Here is a 22,999-nt window from a genome sequence, read left to right as displayed (position 1 = left end):
CCACTACAGAGACTCCTACAGCACTAGAGCCTTTGCAATGACCACAGAAGATGTGACATGGAAAGTTCTATAGCGATACAGGATGCTAAGTAATAATTTAACAATGACAAGAGCAGTCCACATGGTTAGCTAAATGCCTAGCCAACACAGCACTACACCACTGCATGCCTCATTATAGAATAAGACTGTTTACATGAAGCCAGCAGAATATATAAACAACCTAAATAGTGTTTTATTTTTCACTGAATATTCTCTTTTTCAAGTTTGTGTAACCCAGTGTTTCACAAAAAAGTACATGTCAAAACTACACGTTAGGGCTGTACCTTAGTATTTAGTCCATTATAGTCACATTGATAGCTGCTGTCTTAGTAGCCTACTTAGTAGCGACAGGCTTGCTGTCTCCATAGCTTTATTCTGGCGTGCAAGTCTTAGAGAGAGAGAGAGAGAGAGTGGTGAGCTGCTCGGCGCCCTCTCCAAACACACAGGGTCTCTTCAAACTTCAGGCTTCCACATGCATCCACGCAGCAGGCCATCCATCAGAAGACGGTTCTGTGTGTGTGTGTGTGTGTGTGTGTGCGTGTGTGTGTGTGTGTGTGCACACCACTCTGTCCTACTCTCTGGCTCACAGGGAAGATGTGGTGGAGTCCACTACTTCCCTCCCGTTACAAACGGTCGGCACGGGGGTCGAGGCGGAAGCTGAGGGAGAGAAGGTTTGGAGACAAGCGTGAGTTTTGGATAAAATGCCAAATAAAGGGTGTTTTCAGGTTATTTAGTGGGTTTACAGAGAGGACAACAAACAATAATATTAATTCATTTTAATTGTAAGTCTGCTATTCATTGTATTACTTAATATATGCTGTATCCCTGTTTATTTAAAGCATACAGCCTTTAAAACAAAGTTTCAATAACTGTTTCTGTGTTTGTTCATAATAATCCATTCAGACAAAAATCTAAGAAAAGGTGTACATCATGTACAGTATCTGGTCCTGTAAATGAAACAATTACATTTGTTTGAATCAGATACCTTTAGTACACTCTCTGTGTTTGTATTGCTATGTGTGCCATGTTTTTAGAACATGAGTCACAAGGGCATCTTTAGAAATGCAGTGGACATTGCAAGGACAACTGCCAAGCACAAAGGCAAAGTCCAGCATCAGATAACAAAAGCACGCTTTGAATGTGTGTGTGTAGTGTTTGTGTTTGTGTGAGACAGAAAGAGACACCTTGGGAGTAGTTGGAGCCAGTAGTGTTGACCTTGATGACCTTGGACCTAATGCTGGCCACGTTCTTCTGCGGCTGGAAGAGGATAATGTGGACCTTGGGGGCGAAGAGGCAGCCCAGCACCACCGAGCCACTCAGACTGACCGAGATGCACATGGTGGTGGTCTGCACCTGAAAAAAACGCAAATACAAAAACACGAGCTCACACCCTCGACCACGGCAAGAGAGAAACAAACTGGACCTTTCAGCCTAGATGCTGCCTGAGTTTGAACTGATTCAACATGCAACATTCAAAGATTCTTAAGATGCAGAAAGTCAGAATTTACCTAACTATTATTGTCTTAAATTGATCCAGTACTATACTGTATATGCCATCATGATGCAAAAACGGCATACCACTTCTATTCATCCCCCGCCACCTGTTGATAAGTACCACACAACAACTTATAGGCTACCACCCTATTCCAGATTATTGTGTTACAGTGTAATTACGCCCTAAACTGAATCTACATTAATTCACTCATATGCTTTAAAATATTCAATTTTTTTACCTTTTGTATGTTTGCATATATGTTTATGTATATTATATTTCTTAGCAGATACTTTTGTCCAAAGCGACTATGGCATCAATAAACATTACATTAACATCAATAAGTCAAAGTCAAGTCTCAAATGTGAAGTCATATAGCCTACATTAAAAAATACCAATAATAGCCATAGACTAATATAATTTAACAGTAGCCTAACCATTCTAGATCACCCAGTGTTTCTCAGTATAATTTATTGGTGCCCCTAGGCTAAATGGAATATGTTGGAATGGATAATTATTTGAGTTTTGGCAGAGTCAATAGGGTTGCTAGTCTCTTCTGCAAACAAATGATTACTATTACCATTTCAATTTGTATTGAAAATGGAAATACCTGCTTTGAAAAAGAAACTAATTTCTCCAGGACTATCAAGCAACAAGAAAAAAGTCCAATTAGATGTGAAGGAATCACCAATAATCCCGAAGACACTGCACATCCTGAATATTCTGAATGCACATTGCAGGTGTCAAAGGTTTCTTGGTGTTTTAAGTCCTCACCGTTGTCTTCAAGGCAGCGCTGCCCGGAAGGAGTTAGGTCGCCTTTAAGGCCACAGTGGCAGCGCTGCCTGGAAGACGACGTTGGGGGCTTAAAACACCATCGAGCATGTCAAAGTGGACAAGTTGGCAAGTAAGCCTTCACTTGATCTGCTTCTCAAGAGTCGGAGAGCATTAATGAATGGAGTTTGCTAAGTAGTTTTTTCAAGACCACCAATGTTAACAAATGTTCCACTCATATCATATCCATGGTTCTCTAGAGCAACATAAGTTAGATTATAGTAAATAAAATGACCTGTGTGTCTGCATTCAAATTTAACTTTACTTTTATTGCTTATAGCTCTACAGATCTATACATAGCACTACAAACCTAAGCTTTGTTATGAAGATGTTATTAATTTGTTATTACCATTGGAATGAACTGACCTTCAAAATGGCTGTTAGGGTGTTGTACAACAATTAATTCTGTAAAATTCTCCAACTGAGTTTTGCTTGATTTGTTTGTGTACATAACAATAACAACTTCACCCTCTAAGAGTCTGTATTCAAGGTTTTACCTACATACCCGTTTGAATGATGCATTGGCTGCAGAGAAAGGTCAGTTTGTGTGTGTGTGTCTGTGTGTGTGTGTGTGTTTGTGTTTGGTGAGAAATGTCTGTTTGCCCTTTTGTGAACTTGCTTGGAGTGTGTGTTTGTGTGTGTGTGAGAGAGAGTGTGTGTGTGTGTCCATGCATTTGATATTTTGCCCATTTCTACATTTTGATATTGCCGGATCGTATTCCTTATCAGCATACAGCTAACACATCCTGACAGCTTAACCTCTGCTGAACCAGCGGGTAATGTTGCAGGCACAAGAAACTAGACAAGCCTCAACTTCTCCCCCGCCATGCCAGACAGACACATACTCATCCGCATGCAGCATCCAAATAGAGCTCTGGTGTGGATGTGGCTGTGAAGTAGTAATCAGATGCCGCACACACTCTGCACTCTGGCATGGCAGCACACCCCACCAAGGACTTCAAATCGACGCCAGTGTTAACAAGCGGTGGTGGTGTGAATTTTTAAATGCCAGTGAAAAGACTTTATTGGTCCATCCCAATGGTTTATTCATATCCAAGGTGGAATAATCATCAACGTTTGTGGAGGATAATTAGAGTCAATCAGTGGAAACTGATATATCATGACTCCATAAACATGACTCCATCCAAAAACATTTAGAGGTACGTTTCTCTCTGTCTCTGTCAAAGTCTATGGCCTTATTGACGTCAGAAAGAGCAAAGAGGCTTGATTTATACCTCAACACAAAAACATCCAGTCAAGTCTGTGAGGCTGAATGCCTGGGGAAAGGGCACATCAATGCCTGAAATTCCAGCAACAGAGTGAAGAAGGGAGCAGGGGGAGAGCAGTTGCAAAAAGATAAAGTCTAGACATATTTTTACAGGGCCAGTCTCAATCTAATCAGGCTGACCTTATCAGCTTCAGAATTAAGGCTGATACACTTTGTTAACCACTATGAATAGCACAGGAAGTTGGTTGGTACTCTGACTTGACATGGAAGACGGAGTTTTAATTAGTGTTCAAATACCACTGAGATATACGTAAAGAACACTCAGGCTTTTAAATTGGAAATGATAACTGTGAAATTTGTCTCTCGATTTCAAAACAAATTATAAACACGAACACGAGAGACCACATATCAAATTCAATTACATTTTAATTTCATTTACTTATACAGCACCATTTAAAAGGAAAATCTCAAGAATCAATATGCGAACTTCACTGAACCCAGACCGTCTTTTACTGATGCAATATGATACTGTTGCACAGATAAGATGCCTGGCTTAGTTTAATAAAACGGCAGGAGAAAAGGCCCCTCATGCTCTGGTCCAACTTTCACATTTCTTTGTTTATTTATCCCAATTTTTTTCATGCCACACAGACCCCAAATTAAGCCTGTGTGGTTTGAGCAGCGTTACATCTCTGGCTTTTCCTGCAAGCCCCTGGATCAGCCCGTGGTGGCCTGGGATCAGCTCAGAGGTGAGGCTTCAGCTTCACACACAGAGGCCAGACAACCCTGCGGAGGTCAGGGGACTAAGAGCTCAGGCAGGCAACGCTTTATTCATTCTGTTTATTGTACTGTATTTATTCTGCTGCTTCTGTAATGGAAGGGATTTACTATAGTGTCCTTCAATGTTTTTCTCGTGAGGGTGTGTCTTTATGAAAAGTTAACAAAAACAGAGATACACTCACAGATGCAGATATAGGAAGCTATAACAGTCTTTATTTGCACAAAGACTTGGCTAACTTGAAGTCGAGCATATCTGTTTTTTTCTTGTAAGTGTCTTTATGCAAAGGCAGAGAGAGCCAGAGCTCAAACATTTCATTGTATTTTTTAATGATAACTTTGAAATAAAAGTGCAAACTTAAACTTGAACTTGAAGTCTGTGAAGAGCAATTTTGATGAATGCAGGATGCAATATTCCCTGCCTCTGAGTGCAGCTTTATTCTAGTGTTAAATTCCCTGCTCTTCCTCATTAATGCAACACAAACAGGGCTTAGTGCCTTAAGCGATAGAACAGACTGAATATTTAAAATAGTGTTGAATATTTGTATATTGGATATTGCACTGACTCATTTCTGACCTAGGGATCTCTGAACTAGACGTAAATGTGTGGGAATAGCAGTGATTAAGAGCAGGTATGATAACCACTGTTTGCACAGGCATCAAGCCCACTGGGGTTTGCCAGAGAAGAGTAGGGAGGGGACCACTGATCCTTTCCTCTCTCAAATTCACAAAGTACGCAGTGGACACATTCCATAGACAGAGAGTAGGCAGACCTGTCTATATGACCACTTAAGAGAAAGGGGCTCAATTAAAAACATTTTCCATGATTCCGCTAAGGTCCTGTCCTTTTTATACACCATGTGTAATACTGTCATATATCCAGAGGAATCTGTATATTATCATATCCAGAGACATTTGTCATTTGTCAGAAATGATAGAGTACCATGTGCAGTTCATTTGAATTCTTACCTGTAGGTGCCTAGTAATAAATGCAGTCTGCACTTCAGCAAACCGGACTACTGGCCTGGACGAGTGTTTTCTGTTGGTTTGTTGGTTTGTTGGTTCAGGGCCTGGTGATGGCCACAGTCTGGGGGAGGAGAGGTGATGCTCTGGGGCTACCTGGCTCCTCATCAAGGCCCTTTTATTTTTTTGACACAACCTGGTGTGAGGCAGGCCAACGCCTCTGCCCTGCCTATGGCCATTCTCCATGGCTTTGTTTACTCGGCTGCTAAGTGAATACTGACACTTTGTTCCTCAAAGCCTCAGCGTGGTCTCTGATGGCAACAGACAGGCAGCCTGAATAGCCTTGAGACAGAGTTTTGTTTTGTTTCTTTTCTTTTTTCTCTCGTAATAACAGGTTTTGTGCACATCATACATTTGGATAAACATGATTTTATCTGGTTTGGCATTTGTGTGGGCTTGGTGTGACTCAAACAGAGGCACAAGCACACACACACACACACACACACACACACACACACACACACACACACACACACACACACACACAAGCACATAAACATACACACACATACAAGCAAACACACACACACACACACACACAAGCAAACACACACACACACACACACACACACACAAACACACGGATATGTATACTCACAGACACTCAACATTCAGGAGGTAGAAGCTGCTCACTGCTGTTAAGTGAAGCTCAATTATAAACCAAACTGTGGACGTCTGCTGAGGATTATTCACCGTGTTTTGTTAAATGCAGCTCATCTTCTCCTGCTAGAGCAGAGCAGTGACTCAAAGTCCTTCCTGCACGTCTGAGCAATTATGAAGTAAACATAACCCATACAGACCCACGCCTGCCCTCACTTTCCTCTTGAACCCATTTAATAGGTTTCATTCAAACTCCAGCTCAAGGACAGCGTAGGTTAAAGCTCTCAGGAAATGTCAACAGCAGGCAAATCGTGTCATAAATTCCCCCTAAACAACCTCGCTGCTTAGTTACCACGGTCCATGCTTATTTGTATTCTTTACAGTATGTTTGCCCATGTTGTGCTTAATGAGGAATAGCAAAACAAACTACACTTATAGTAACCTATATACAGTAACCTATACTGTCTAGCTTCAACCAAGGCACAGCTGAGATAGCCTACTCCACTTATTTTGTTGTCACTTTTAGTGGTTGGTTCTGTATCTGTGATGATGGAAAGCCACTGTTACTTTCCTGACTACCTGTTTAACACCGATGGAGTGTCCTGGAAGTGAGGTTGAATTGTGTGGTGGTGATGAGCTCTGTCCGTGTTGGGCTCTGCCCTGCTGGCTGTTCCAGCAGTCAGTGAGATTCCAGCTAATCTAGCCCAGATGAGATCTCTGATCATGCCTCCCCTTTGTTCTCTATTTAGGAGACTGCCGGAGAAGGATGAAAAGAACTCTGTCTCTTTCATAATACAACTCTGCGGAGATGGCACCCGGGTCCCGCAAGGTACCATTTAAAAAAGGCTGCTCTGCTAATGGGTAGGATTTTGTGCTCATCTAAACAGCTCGGCACAAATACAGTAGCCTGTCTAAGAGCCACATTGTTGAAAGGAAACTCAGAAATTAAATTCTCTGATCTGATTCTGTGGTCCTGGAGGGACTCGTTTTTTATGACAATTTTTTTTTACCACCGATGTCCAGAAGCTACTCTCCCTGATAGGAGAAAGCCTTTCTGAAAGGTGCTAATTGAACAATTTAACAGGAAAGTCTTCAGGAAACACACACACGCACACACACACAGGATCAGGCAGATTAACTGAAAAAATGGGAGCACTTTGGCTCTACTCACCTGCTAATTTTGTGCTAACGCTTCCCTGCCTCACTAAGTCAGTGGTTGCAACCCCAAATGGTTGTGTTAAAACAAAATGAATAATATATATTTAATCCTGAATTCAATCATCACTTTTATGTTCATCCATTTAATATCTTTCCCTTTTCCGTCTCTAATACTTTGTATTTGTATTCATTTTAGTATATTTAGTATATTCTTTATCTTCTACTGTCCTTATTGCTTAGTTGTGTTTTTTATATTATATACTTTTAATTACTTTTTTCTGCCGTTAGTGAATGTGTGTGTGATTTCTGTATGCTACTGAGACCTTGAATTTCCCCTGGGGATCAATAAAGTATCCATCTATCTATCTATCTATCTATATATCTATCTAATACACCTACCCACTCACACACACAAACAGTACTGTTCACTAGATTGCACTAGATTGTATAGCATGGATGCTCTGGCTCAGTACACACTCCCTCACAGCCCAGGCTCACTGTAGTAGTCTTTAGTACTCACCCTGTAGTCACTGGCCGTGACGTAGAAGATGGGCTGGAAGGCCAGCCAGATGATGCAGGTGGTGTACATGGTGAAGCCGATGAACTTGGCCTCGTTGAAGTTCTCGGGGCATTTGCGGGTCTTGAAGGCGTAGACGGTGCAGAGGATGATGAGCACGCAGTTGTAGGCCAGCGAGGCCAGCATGCTGGAGTCCTTGCTGTTGCACTTGAGCGTGACCACGTCGCGGCGCTCGGACGCAACCTCCTTGCGCACGCCGGGCGCCTCGATGAGCAGCCAGCCCACGGCCACCATCAGCTGGCAGGAGATGAGCGCGGCGCAGATGACCACCTGCGAGGCCGGGCTGATGAAGCGCGGCCGCTGGGCGCCGCCTTCGCGCACGCCGCCGAAGATGCGCGCGATGCGGTTGGTCTTGGTCAGCAGCGCCGAGTAGCAGACAGCGAAGGACGTGCCCAGGCCCAGGCGCCGCAGCGTGCACACGGCCGCCGACGGCTTGACGATGTAGATGAACGTCACGGCGTAGCACAGCCACACGCCCAGCAGCAGGATGTAGGAGAGCTCGCGGCCCGACGCCTTGACCACCGGCGTGTTGTTGTTCTTCAAGAAGACGCCGGCCACCGCCATGGTGCAGAGCATCCCCAGGCAGGAGATGGTCACCGGCCCGATGGCCCAGGCGTCCGACCAGCGGATGTAGTCCTCGGGCAGCTCGAAGCAGCCGGTCAGGTTGGCCAGGGGCCACTCGCCGAAGCCGCAGTCCTCGCAGGTGAACTCGTCCAGCAGGTACTGGTGGGCCTGGCACGGAATGCAGATCCAGCAGCACACGTCGCCCGGCTGCATGCTCTTGGCCTCGTTGGGCTGGCACGGGTCACTGCACTGCGAGGTGGGAATCACGCCATTGGCCCATGGCACCTGGCTGGTGTTCAGCACCAGGTTCTGTGCCCAGTAGCCCACCTTCCGGTAGACGTACTTGCCGCCCTCCTGGTGGTAGTGGAAGATGTTGTAGCGGCCCAGGCTGTCGCCAGTGGCGGTGAAGCGGACAACATTCTCTGTGTCAGCTGGTCTGAAAGGGGCTGGAGGAGGGAAAGTAAGGGGAAACATCACAAATGTGTGTGATTCACAAATAAATATGCTGATAGCTAATTAGTCAGAGGTAGAAAGAGGTGCTTCTGTGACAATCACTCCCCCTACTGGCAGATGGATCTAGAGCAGTTTTCTCAAACTTTTCAGACGAAGGACCACTTAAAGGGACACCAGGCAAGTTTGATGCTTTTTCTCTATGAAACTCCCCCTCGCTCGGTCTGAAGCTCTTTTCCTTTTCTTTGCATCTTCCGTCAAGGGTTTTTTTGCTGCTTCTTCGCTGGCTCTGCTATTATACACACGTTTGCAACAATCGCTAGCGTTTCGTTAGCCTGCCTCTGTGCTGTATGCAGGATGTAAACTGATCCTGCTTCGGTCGGCGGGTACGATACACTGAACTTGCAAGCGGGATATTCTTCCTACAGGCAGTAGGGGCGGGCGAGAGAGTCTTCATTCGCCCTGTAATGAGTCATTTAACAATATACCGACTTACGAAGATGAGTAATTAACACGAACTGTTTGGATTTACATGCAAGTTGGTTCAATATTGCAAACAACTAATCTATATTATATTTTACCACGTCTGCTCGCGGACCACTTGGGATAGCTTGTGGACCACACTTTGAGAAACACTGATCTAGAGTTATCAAACAGACAGCTAAACCTGCATATCAGAAATTAGCGGTGTAAAACAAATTCTCTTACTATAAAACATTTATCTCTGAATAGCCAAGCCAAACGCTACTTAACTCCTACATTTTGGCACTTATGAATTGTCACCAACACAAAAAGTTATGTTTGCAAATATATTTATTCATCCACCAAAATCTCAGTATCCTATTAAACTCCTGTTGTGAATACCTCCATTATGAGCATTTACTTACAAAAAGGCATAAGTTATAACACAATTTTTTGCTTTTGGGTGGACCATCTTTTTAACGAGGGCCTGTTTGAACAGAACTTTGAATGCTTTCCATCTGAAACAACAGCTCAGTAAAAGTCTGCCTTTACATCTTCAAAGCACAGAAAACATCCCTGCGTCTGGCACTGATTAAAGAAACCTAGAGGCCTCCTCCTGTACCGTACCGTGAGTAAATATGCTTCCCTCTGGAACGAACAGCAAACCTCTATGATTTAACTCCTTTGCTTTATGCCATGAATCTCACATTACTAATAGGCTCATAAGAGATGTTGCTGTATATACTTTAAGGCAGTCCAGTGGGACAGTACAAGATGGATTTGTTTTTCTTGCTCTGTAAGGGCAAGTTGAGTTTGGAAGCAATATCTTGCTGGGAAATTATTCAAATTTGTAGTGTTTCATAGATACATAGCCACATGGGTATTTCTGTATTGGAAATAAATCAAATTCATTGTCCAAGGGTCAAAACTTTTACTTTTACTATTGTAACCATCTCCTTGGCAGATTGCATATATTACTGAAGCAAATGGAATTGATCAGGATCACTAGAGGACATGTAGCACCTCTTAATGTCAATATGGACAGAAGAGCAAACTGTAAGAATAGACTCAGACTAGACTGCTGCGATCGCCTACATTGACCAATATTGACCATTTGCAGGACAAGCCATCAGATGGTTGTTTTCTCTTATTGCCGGAATCCATCCTTTCTCCCCTAAGAGACGGTAAGCAGACAAACTCTGAAGGTGCAAAGATTTCCGTTTTCCATAGTAGCAGACATGGCAGGATAAGGCTGTCTGTGCACATTTCAGCACACAAATTCCAAAGGCCACCATTAGTAGTCATAGCTTGCATCCAGTGAAATTCAGAATGTATGGAGGTTTTCATTTGATGAGTGTTCACTGCATACTCTGAGTTTGAGTTTGAGAGTTTCCACCACCAATTATAGGTTTTGTTAGTTAAGAAGAATGGTTCTACATTTTTTTCTTGTCTGGGGCAAGGGAGAGATAGATTAAGGGGTGTTTTCATAAAGATATTTATTCACATAGTATTGGCTTTACATTAAATTGGTTCAATCCTGTTTTGGATAGTGATGATATTTGGATGTTAAACATATAACACCTAAGTCGTTCAGATACCTGGTCTGCAAATGTCTGCTGGTTTAGGAGTGACAACTACTTTCCAGTATTCCAGCACTTTCTCAATGGTCACTTTGGAACCTCACACTGTAAAAGACTGTTCCACTGTTATATCATTTAAACTACAGCATCCTTAATTTCAGTTGCAATGTATAGGAAACACATCCTAGCAAAGCCTTTTACCTACCCTTTTACATGTCTGAATGTGTCACATTAGCAAGACTCTACTTTGAAAAAACATCAGAAAAAAAAAACATTCTTTAGGCGACACATACTCTGAAGATAGAATCGGTTTCGATACATTTCACACAGACAGCTAGGTGTTGAACTGGATCTGTTACTGAGCTGGAAGCTGATAATTAGTTATCTTCCCCTCCCTTACAAATCTCAGAGGCCAAAGGAGCAAGCATCAGTATCATACTGCCTGTGTTAACTCGTTCATTCATGACTCAAACATAATGTACATGCTTGCCAATAGACCTCTAGGCATTCTTATCTATTGTACTATTTATACAATTTATATTTTAATATTATAATATTATTTAGGAATGTAACTAATTTGATTTAATTTAAAGCTGTGCATTGTTCTTGACATTTTGTGGCTTCATCAGCATATCTACACCTGCCAGCATTTGAAATATTCTGACGTTTTAATTTCCTTTTCAAACCGATAGTTTTAAATCTAGATAATCTAGGCCTGCTTCTGCCTATCCGTGCTGGCTGCACTCACCATCAAACTTGGTCTTGAGGATGAAATCACGGTAAAACCTTTTCCCGGTGCCGGGCTTCATGGCGTCACACAGTCCAGTGGTGTTGGGGCAGACGGCCTGCCGCATGTTGTGCAGTGCGTGGGCCATGGCGTACACCGCGTTCACCACGAACATGATTTTGGACTCCTGCTGGAAGGCCCCGTCCCGCAGGCTTCGCATGGCGCAGCCCGGCTCGGTCAGCCTGCAGCCGAAGCGGTGCTCCCAGAACTCTCGGAACCAGGGGTTGCGCTTGTTACCGTGCGGCGTGAGTTTGGTGAAGTAGTCGGCGAACTCGCGGATGGGGTAGGACGCCAGCTCGATGGTGAAGGCGCCGTCGGCCACCGCCTCGCTGCCGCGCACCACGCTGTCCTGCGCGCCCCAGCCGTCGCTGGCCACCCACACGAAGGTGGCGTTCATGCGCATGGCCGCCACCAGCAGCTCCCGGGCGTCCTCGCTGCGCGTGAACATGATCACCACCTTGGCGTTGCCCTTGTGCTGCAGCGAGCGGATCACGTTCTCGAAGCCGTAGCGGTTCATGGAGCGGCTCACCTTCACCGAGGTGGCGATGCAGATCTGCAGGGCCCGAGCCTCCTGCTGGAAGGCGTCGATGCCCGTCTCCCCGTAGTCGCCCTCGGACGCCACGGTGGACACGTAGGTCCAGTTGAAGTAGCGCAGGATCTCCGCCATGGCCTTGGCCTGGTAGAAGTCGGGGGGAACAGTGCGGGCGAAGTAGTCGTAGCGGGATTTGTCGCTCAGCTTTGCACTAGTGGAGGCATAGCTGATCTGGGGGATCTGGAAGAGACGCAGTAAGTTGGCCACCTGCAGAAGGAAGAGAGAGACAGCTTAAGGGTTTGAGAGGGGTGTTTGTGTGTTTGTATTCTGCATTTGGAGGAAAATGCCGTTTATATTTATTGGCCAGATATTATAAGAAGGAACATATTGTTCATTTGAGGAAAAGGAGCTCTACTGATGCAAAAGCAGTTTCAGTAAAAAAAAAAAAATGCTAAAAAGTTGACCACATGTCTTTGGACTTCACATATGAGTCAACAATTTTGACTAGTAGGCAGACGCCCTTTCACTTGACCCTCACACAGAAATATCCTGGGAATGAATCCTACAGTATTACTCACACACTGAGGGCTGTGTGTGTGTGTGTGTGTGTGTGTGTGTGTGTGTGTGAGAGAGAGAGAAAGAGAGAAAGAGAAGAATCACCCATTACATCAATGGAATTGAAGAGAGATGATAGCCCTGAGCTGCAATCTGTTTCTCTGGCAGTCCATGCTGAAGTTTCTTTCTGTCTTCATCCTTGTTTCTGTGTGTCTCTCCGTCGAGACTCTGATGGAGATTGTGACGCCCCGTCTCTCTCTCTCTCTCTCTCTCTCTCTCTCTCTTTCTCTCTCTATCCCCAGTCTCTCATGCATCTGTGTTTACATCTTCAGGCGACGGCCCAAGAGCCGCACTGTGCCAGGACCAAGCCAGATGGCCAAAAGATGATAGCAACAACACCAGATAAGAAGTGCTGCTCGCAGTGCCTCACAAAGAGAATTGAGTTCTGTCTGTGGTCCGTGGGCTCTTAATTAGAAATTTAGCACAAACTGACTTGTCGTGATGCACTGAACCTGACAAACTGGCTGGTTTGTCGGACTCTTAGACACATAAGCATCTGATTTGCCTTCCACATTGCTAACAGTTATAGTTACATGATCACAGCATTTTACAGTGGCTTTTTCTTATTATTTTAAAGCTGGCTAAATGGCTTGAGCATATTTGAAGAATAAATGTTCTGTTATAATCTGTAGGCACACAAACACTCCTGTGTTAGATGGGATGGAAGGGGCTGAGGAGGGGTGGGGTGGTGTAGACGCGAGCGAGCGAGATGGAGTAGGCATGAACGTGCAGAAGCAGGCAATTTGTGGTGACAATTAAGCCCAGGGGGACTGTGTGATTGAGATTTGTGTGCGTCTCTATAAGCGGCACCGCTGAGAGCATCCTCCCCTCCTGATGCTTTGCGCGCCTAAATAAAGCCTCAGACACAAGGACTCCCAGGGTTGGAGAGAGTGTATCTCTCCTGTCTCTCTCTCCCTCTCTCTCTCTCTCTCTCTGGTCCTTATTTAAATTTGTATCTCTGTTCAAAAACATTGCGGCGCTCATCTGTTTGTAGGCGGTGGGTAGAGAACACTGCATAGATGCCCAATCATTAGCGTGTGACCAGTGTGTTTGGGGATTGGTGGCTTCAGGAGACTTTGGGGAGAGAAAAAAATGATGTGATGAATGAATGTGGTGATGCAATTAGTGCAAAATGATCAAAATGGAGTTATGATATTATACTGTGTGTTTGTGATTAAAGACGAAATGTTATTACCAGTAATCATGAATTATACTAGCCTAGAAATCTAGAATTCTAATCTAGGAAATCTAAATCTAGAAATTACATTTGCTGCCAGGGCTAGTTTAGCAACTCTCCGTTGGCTTGTGAGCTCCAGAAATCGAAACTCAATCAGGCCAATAAAATCGTGTATAGAGTCGTTAGGTGGGCTTAACATAATGATTGATGGCAGAGTTGCAATGGTTTGGCTTGAATTCCCTGCTACTTGAAAACAAATAAGATGGATGTTGCTGTTGGCGAACAGTGTGACACGAGTTAAGCTTTTATTAAGTTGGCAAACGTTTGAACTAGCCAACTAGCTCCGCTGGTGGAAAAACGCATGGGACTTATAGCGCTGCCGCTGTCCTATTGCGTGCAGAGGGAATTTGAAAGACAACTGATTATCCCGCCCCTCGGACTGAGCACTGCGAACGGTGAGTGCCCAGACCCCTGGCTCATCAGGCTAGAAATACTCATGAGGAAACTTGACCATGAAGCTTTCCACTTTCCATAAGGCATAGTATCTATAAGATGATACAGTATATTATATACTGATGATACAGTATGATATACTGAATATGACCATGAATCATATACGGAATAAGACCATGTGTAGTCTACATGATGGCATTTAGATTATTGTTATAAATAGAATAGTTAGGAACAGAGTCTATTAGCATACATTCCAGGATAGTGGAATAACTGACAGTATAAAGATTGGGCAAGTGTTTCCTAGTAATCGTCAGTGGGAGCACATTGTTGGTCCAGAGGTTTTTTCTCCTGTGGGACTGACTGGCATTAAACTGATCACTTGAACAGTCACAGGGCTTAACACACTCTGACAGAGCCTCTTTAACCAGCCAATAGAGATCATCCCTGGGGACCTGAGTTCCTCGGCTGGGCTCTGAAGTGAACCTATGGTGCACTTAGACAAGCGCAATGCCATGCAGAGTGCACAGCACCACAAACAGTTGCCTCCTTCTCTCACTGGGCACCTTGAAGGGCCTTTTTAAAACTCATCTCTATAAACAGGCCCTGCCTGATGCCTGATGAGTATTGTATTGGTCAGTTATTAGCTTAAGAAGTACATTTTTTAAACATACTTAAACATTGTACATTGCATATCCATATTTTCCTTTATTTTACGTACAATAACAAAAAAAAACTGCTTGTCTAACCAAGTGTTAAATCTTATATTAAGACGCAAAAATCTAGTTGGTATTGTTTTTAGTACAAAGACACTTAGCGCTTCCTCGTCAAATCATTTGACTTAATTTAATAAAAGTTTGATTTATTTTAAAACATATTATCTAGAAAACAAGCAAATTTAGCTACCAGTGCAATAAGAAAATTTGTCTTGATAAGACGTCTTAAAATAAACTTTCATTAAAAATAAGTCAAAATGATCTTGAGAACGAGAAATGAGAATGAGAAAGCTCAATTTTTTATGATCCTGTATTTGCTGTTATTTTTTTGTGTCCTTCCTAGTGCAGAATACTGATGTATACATACAATTATTTTATTATAACACTAAACAATTGCTCTCCTGCTAAATATACAGCTTTACACAGTGGAGAAAGATGACAAAAATGTGGCACCTCCTGTATCTTCCACATTTTTCTTTTTTGATTTACCAGGGATTGTCCCACATGGTTTAGTGACAAGGAACACTATACTTGGAGAGTTCGCCCACAGAGACTTAACAGATCAAGTTGTACAATTGTTGTTGAATAATAACTGAAAGTCACCTCAACCGAATCCAAACCTTAACGGTATCATAACCATAACCATAAACGGTAGTTAACAGTGTGTCAACAGATAGTTTGTTGATAACGTGAGCATCTGTGAGCGGACTCGAACTATCCAAGTGTGACCTAAACCTGGGTAGGCTACATTAGAGAGTATGTGAGGAGAGCTCCATGGTTCCACACAAAAAATGAAGCCATAAGGCTCTTCTAACCCACCCAGGTTTGTCAATAAATCACATTCTAAGGACCCACCATGTGCATCTTCCTAAACGTCTAATATTGAGAGTGGGTTCAGAGACTGTTTTGTTCTTGATAACCTTCCCACTAACCTACTGTTTTTTCTCCTGAAACAAGCCTTCTCTTTGCATGAACCGTTGCACATGTAACAATTATTTCTGAACATTATAAAACATAAATACTTACAGTTTCTTTCTGTTTGATCTAAAGACAAACCTTTATGTGAAACCAAATGCACGACTGCATCAGTTGGCTGATTCATAACAATCCACAACTAAAACTGATCAGAAAAAAGAAAAGCATTTGCCAGAAAAATATACCATGGCTTTGCCTCTCTACTGCATTATGGCTCCACAATATTACTCAAATGTAATTATGATTTTATTGTCCTCAATATATTTTTTTGTGCGGTGATAGACAGCAAGAATGGAATGGACAATGGTTTCAAGAACCACCGGCTGTCACTGGCTTGTCAGTTAGCTGTCAAATATAAAAATTTAAATAAAAAGCTTTGTCCTGCCTTGACCGAGAACCTTCTCAGAGTTTCAGTGAAGCGTTTGACAGTGTCTTTTTCTCTTTTGCCGTCTTTTCTCTGACAAAAGGGAAGAAAGCCTCAGCTTCTTCAACACTCTTCTGTCTGCACAAGATGTCTTCTTAAGAACTCTCTATAGCTCTACGCATCTGCTTTCAACTATTTAACTGTAGCTTGCCATGAATGTGTCATTTCACACACACTAACTCAAAAACACTAACTAAGGATTTAGAGTGTGTTTTGTAGATATTCACTATGAATGTATGTCATGCATACTAGTTGAAAGAGAGGCAGTAGGCTCTCTCGTGGCTTCTACAATGTTTAAAACATGAAAAGCCCATCCGCTTTTCCCAAAGGCCGCCGCCAAGCATGCTGTGTAGACCTTAAGGAAAAATTCCCTCTGAAGGAATGCAAAAGACAACGACAGCATTGTTAAATTCACCATGTAGACAAGCTGTCCTGTAGAAAACAGTTGCCTTGATCCCTTGCTATTGTGCAAGTTTTTGAATAGTTTATTATGACACTGGATTTGAATTGGTAAGCTTGTGAGTGAAGATGCTCACTTATCTAGCTCATAGAACCTGTTAGCCTTTAGGGTTCTTCAGAATTATCCCTATTGACCAAACATGGTGTTTGACAGTCAATTATTATTAGTCTATTTCAGAGGTTTTTATGGGCAACTAGGTTTTTTTGGCGACACAAATTCAGTTTAATGGCATAATGAATGTCATGTGAAGCTTGGCTGTTGCTGGTCTTTGCATACTTTTTAATTCGTCAGTTTTAGACCAATGCACCTTACTTTAATGTTTCCTTTCATGGCATCAGGAGACAGACATCCCAATCACAGTTCACATCTCATATGTACTGTTCTATCCTGACTGGCAAATTTAAAGGGCCAAAAGTAGTATTCTAGCCTCCTGATTGCGCGTATGTGCTCGATCACTCTGGTGAATAACACAGGTCTTGTTTTACCCACTGGTTATACATATAACTCAAATACCATGTCTTGGTTTGCAAGTAATAAGCTGTGTGATCTTCCCTGTTTTAGCTGTGAGTGGGTATGTGGATGATTCATGCTTATTAAGATTGGAGTTTTTTTAAGACCATGAGAACAGCAGGTGTAGTTATTGCATGGGGGCTTTCCTGTATTCTAGTGTATATGAAGGTTGGTGGGTAGGGGAGGATTTTAACTGTCTATATGGACAGATTTGCCTCTCAAGTAAGCAATTTTCTAGAAAGGACACAGCATGGTGGGTCAGTGAAAAGCAGCAGGCCAACATTTTGAATAATATGCCAATGAATATTAATGTGTTTTATTTCATATTTCAATTGACTAAGAATTAGAGGACCCTGTGTTCAAGGAAGTACAGAAAGCAACCTTTTGGCTAGATATCCTTAAATTAAAGTCCTGATACAGGTCTTCTGCCTTGGATTCAAAATGAGCTTTATCCAAATCCATTTGTAAATCTAGGGAACTGGCTAGGGCAAATCACATGTCAGGGAGGTAGGGTGGCACGAAGGAGACTGTACTTCTCTATGTCTTAACTATGTAGAAATATCAACAACTGAAATAGTAAAAATAGCTCTAACCCTGACACTGAAAAGAGTGGACTCATATATCTCATAATCAAGGATACAAGGATACAAGGATACAAGGAAGTTTATTGTCACATGCATATAGTTACTGGAAGTAAGAAATGCAGTGAAATTATGTCTGGTGTCAGCCTATTTGTGCATTTATGGGGGGGGGGGGGGTAAAAAGTGCAGTAGAAGAGGGGTTTAGTAGATTAAGTGGCAAGGGCTGCATAAGAAAGGTGGGGGAGGATTGGGATTGGGGGGGGGGGTCACCAAGAAGGAGCACCCAAGAGCAACAGGGGCAAGGAAAAACTCCCTTACCAAGGAGGAAACCTTGGGCAGATCCACGGCTCAAGGGGCTAACCCAACTGCCAGGGGTCTTGGTGTGTGTGTTGGGGGGATGACAGGGGAGATGGGATAGTGTGCTGTGTATGTGGGGAGAGGGCAGTGTGCAATATGTGTGTTGGAGAAGCTTCCTCATGAGACAATGTGCTGTGTATTGGGGGGGGGGGGGGGGGGGGGGGCGGTGTACTGCAAGTATGGTGAAGGGATTTACTATTGCAAGCAAAGTACTGTATGTATGATGTATGTGAGTGATGACAGTGAAGATGTGTGTGTGGGCGGGAGGGGAGTGGAGCAGTGACTGTGTGTGTGTTGGGGATGGGGGTGGGGGGTGGGGCAGAAAGGCTAGGCAATCAAGGACATGCATCATAATCCATCAACAATCAAGGTCTGGTTTTGACCTTTTGGATGTTCTATTGAGACACCTGCATGAAGTCTTTCCCCTACATCTTGAAAACCCTTTGCAGAGGAAGTGGGAATACAGTTGTAAACTGTTCTCAATCACCACCCATTCATAGCGCAAGTACACCATCATTTTCATTTCAAGCTTGAGACGAGCAGTAAGTATGGCTGACACTTTTCGGGTGGGGGAGGCAGGTGCGCCCAATGCTGGAAGAAAGTTCTGGCAAAAACCCGATGAAGTTCCACCACCGAGTAACAAGATTAACACACTTTCCCCAAACAGAAACAAACATTGCTCCTGCATCTCAAGAAACACATTAGCATAGACAGACAATTTCTCAGAGTGTCTGATACCTCTGCTGAGGGTACAATACTGCAGGACATATTTATGCATGTTATTAGTATTCACAATACCAGTCTCCCACAGGTTCTGTATGGAAATATGATAATTTATTCCATGTCACCTTGCAAGGAACGAAACACACAATTCTCAGAGAGGAGAGACCTAGCAGCAATGTCTGTTGTAGATGTCAGTCTCTGGCACCATGTCAATAGGACGGCACCTCTCTTCCCCCGCATCCGATCGCCCTCTTAATGCAGTGCTCCTTGGGTAATGAGCTTGGTCCATGTTTATGCATTCCAAAAGGCAGTGGGGGAGAGGTGTAAAATGGCCCTGAATGTGCGTAACTGCATTTTTATCAAACTAGTTTTCTCTCTCATTTCCTCAGCAGGACATGTGGGATATGAGAGGACAGATGACTAGCCATACAGACAACAACAACAACAACACTTCATCTGCTCAGCTTTCAGGAGTTTTTGTCATCCTCACTATCTGAAGAGAATTGCCAGTGGTCATATTTTTGGTGTTAGCAGTTGAATGGAGTAGTAGGGTCTAACACTTGCCTCTCATGCACAAACACTACTGTACAGCTAGTTCTCCACACTCCACACTCCTTACCATGCTGGTTCATGGTGGAATTGAAATGATCTATTCCACATTACAGTTCACACATATGCCAGCAAACGGAACAGTGTCACAGGCTTCTGTTAGCACTTTCCAACTCACATAATTAATGCATTTCTATATATAACATGATACTTCAGCAATTCTGTAGAGGCCTTAGCCTGCTGAGAAAACAAAGTGTGTGTGTGCCTGTGCAAGTGCGTGTGCGCCTGTGTGTGTGTATGTGTGCGCATGTGCGCAAACGTGTGTGTGTGTGTGTGTGTGTGTGAGGGCCTGTCTCTCTGTCTGTCTGTCTGTCTATGAAGATGTAATGTAAGCTAAAAGGATGCAGAAGCTTGTTGTTATGGTCTATAACCGTAATAAATACTCTGGCTGGCTACATACAGTATTAAATGGGCCAAAAGGGATGACATGTCTGCAGAGAATTATTTGTTGTACTGCAGTGGGGAAACCATTTAGATGGAAATAATTCTTTCATTAAAATTATGCCTGAAACTCGTGTTCTTGCACAGCAAGAATTTTAATCGGCAAGAAAACAAAATCAGAAATTTCCACTGAGAGTCTCACATCTTCCAATTGGATGGTAGACAACCTCTGGAGTACAAGAAAGCATACTCTAAGCATTTCCATAATGACATAGCCCACAAATGACACTTCGGCATCACACTGTCAGTTGCAGCCTGAGCCACTCTTTTGATCATCCTCCTCTTATCCAGATGGCAAGGAGGGAGGAGTGAGAAAACAGTGCAGAAATAGCACATGCGATGCCATGTGTTAAACTCCTTTTTTATTCAGGCACGGTAACGTCAAGCCGATCTTGGGTCCTTGCCAGCTCCTCTCTCTCTCTGTGCAGACGAGAGCACCAGCGAGGAGGCACCAGCAGCCCACTGATGAGCATCATCTCAGCTCTGGTTCCCTTGTGGCAAGAGTAGCGGTGGGGAGGGCTAGGAGAACATTCCTCCATGCCAAGCTTCATCTCTACCACACAGGCCAGCTGCCATCTGAAGCCCCACCGCTGTCCTCCAGCCTAGCCTGGCACCCCTTACCATCAGCTGACCACGGCCGGATGAGCAGCGACAAAGTGCATAGGCACAACTGGGTCATGACTCTCAAGTAATTAACATCACGGGTGAACGTGAGGCAGGGGCTTTCTTGAGGTTCAGTGTTTTCCTTCATCTTGACTGGTCACTCACATCATGACCAGACCTTCTGGATAGTAGCTGCACTAGTCGTTTGAGTTCGACCTCTTCTCCCTCTTCCCCCTTCCTCCTCTTCATTCTCCACCTCTCCCTCTTCCTCTGCCTCCTCTTCCTCATCCTCCCCCTCCTCTCTCTCTTCTTTTGCCTCCTCTTCCTCCTTCTCTTCCTCCTCTTCCTCCTTCTCTTCCTCCCCCTCCTCTCCCTCCTCTCCCTCTTCTTCCTCCTCCCTCTCCTCCTCCTCCTCCTCCCCCTCAGCTCTTTACTGTGCTCGTCAGATCAGCGCAATCACTGCTGCATCTCATGTGACACATGTGAGTGTTGCATAATAAGCGGCTGCTCAGCTCATGCTAATGATGACCTAGAGGTGTTTTCATTAGTTAATTTCTAACCTAATAATCAACGTTAACGCTAATCAAACCCTGAGCATGAAGTTAGCCTTCTATCCTTGAGGAGGCAGCCACAGGGCTGACTGGCATGTTTGACAGGCAGCACCATAAACCAATCCGTATGCCTGTACTGAAAAGACATTTGGGTCACCATCAAAGGCAGTGTCATTTCTAGCTCCACAGTATGTCATTTTGATATATAATTACTCATGAAAAAAAAGTAGCAATCAAGTCTAGCAATTAATTTACACAATGTTCTTCAATGCTTTGTATCATTATATTGTCAAAAATGTATTTGGAGTCTAGACAAAAGGGTGGTATTTAAGCCATGTCATGTGTTGCATGGCTGCGCGTGCCTTGCATGATAGCATTCCCATCTAAATGTCTTTGCGTGCTGCAATCTGGAAGGCAATGTTTGCCCAGTTAAACATGACATTTTATTCTGTCTCTCATTTTCTGCATGTATACATGCTTGCACAGATAGTGTACATGTGTTCTTTTCTGATGCCCAGAGCTAGGTGACATGCCTGCTATCTCATTCTCCACCACAATGGTGAAGGAGGCATTAGGCCAGCCTTCAAGAAATCTATTCACAACAGTGTGAGAAACACTATTTTTAATGGTTTACTTTTGCAATTGCCTTTGGGCTCCTCAGAATTTCACAAATATGCTGAGTTGGTGGCTATTTTTAGGCTGTTTTTAACTAAAACATTGTGCTTAAATAGATGGTTATGTGGATGTATTATGTTCCTTCTGTTATATTATTGCTTTTAGTCTGTAAAAGAGGTATATTCTATCAGGGGATCAAGGGAGGAATAATGCTGAGGAATAATGTATTAATTGGTTGTTAGTGCGGCATTACAATAGTTATGATATCTTCACCTATCTTGGTGTTTCCAATGTTACCTGGATGGAGACATCGCTGTAGGAGCCTCCAATGACCCCAGAGATGGCCAAAAGGTCGTCCTTCTGCGGCGTGGTGCCGTCGGGGCAGATGAACCCCGTCTCGTGCACCTTGGTGAGCGAGGCGCGCACGAACTCCAGCGACTGCTCCAGCGCGTAGGTGTCCTTGGAGCAGGTGTCCAGGATGTGGGCACCCAGCGTGAGGCCCGGCAGCAGCCGGCTGTCCTGGTTGATCTCGTCCAGCGCCAGCAGCATGGCCTCCAGCCGCTGGATGCCGCGGTGCTCGTTGATCTTGCCACAGTCCTCCGAGCCGTCGCCCTTCTCGTGCACCGGGAACAGGGCCCCGATCACCACGTCGCCCTTGACGATGATCTCCCGCTTGGCGCTGCTCTCGGCCGGGGTGAGCCTGGGGCTGGGCAGCGCGTCGGGGACCAGCAGGACGAGGACGAGGAACAGGAGCTGGAGGAGCCACCAGCAGGGGGCCCGGGACGATGACCTGAGTGGTCCGGACGATGACCTGAGCGGTCCGGAGAGGTTGTCTTCTCTCCACACTGCCATGCTCGGTCTACTTGAGTGAGCGAGTGCCTGATTACTGATTGCCGTATCTTGTCTTTCTCTTATGCCTGAATGTTGGTCTGGTCTTCAAGTGGGAGAACATCCATGTTTGTTTGCTTTGCTTTGCACCTGCCAGTAAATTAAGAGATAGAAATGGACACTGTTAAGGTGATCTGGAGGTGTATTACGCACAACCATTCATTTGTCCAACTCAAAGTGCCACCACTCATCATATAATCAAGT

The 22,999-nt window shown here is 44.0% G+C and overlaps 1 protein-coding gene across 1 annotated transcript; it reads right to left on the bottom strand.

Moving 5' to 3' along the window:
- Window positions 1-122: 122 nt before the first annotated feature.
- Window positions 123-22,759, bottom strand: grm2b (glutamate receptor, metabotropic 2b). The gene is made up of 5 exons (XM_076269239.1): window positions 22,205-22,759; window positions 11,530-12,367; window positions 7,669-8,735; window positions 1,224-1,392; window positions 123-696 (listed from the first exon to the last, which is right to left on the bottom strand). Exons 1-5 carry the CDS (start codon window positions 22,757-22,759, stop codon window positions 623-625), a joined length of 2,703 nt encoding a protein of 900 aa, XP_076125354.1. The 3' UTR covers window positions 123-622.
- Between the last annotated feature and the right edge of the window lie 240 nt (window positions 22,760-22,999).

Source organism: Alosa pseudoharengus, unplaced genomic scaffold (genome assembly GCF_046254945.1).
Source record: "Alosa pseudoharengus isolate Yale_2024_CS ecotype anadromous, Long Island Sound unplaced genomic scaffold, YU_APseudo_1.1 YU_APseudo_1.1_scf_5, whole genome shotgun sequence".
Classification (NCBI taxonomy): Eukaryota; Metazoa; Chordata; class Actinopteri; order Clupeiformes; family Clupeidae; genus Alosa; species Alosa pseudoharengus.
This window is presented reverse-complemented; position numbering and strand designations above follow the sequence as displayed.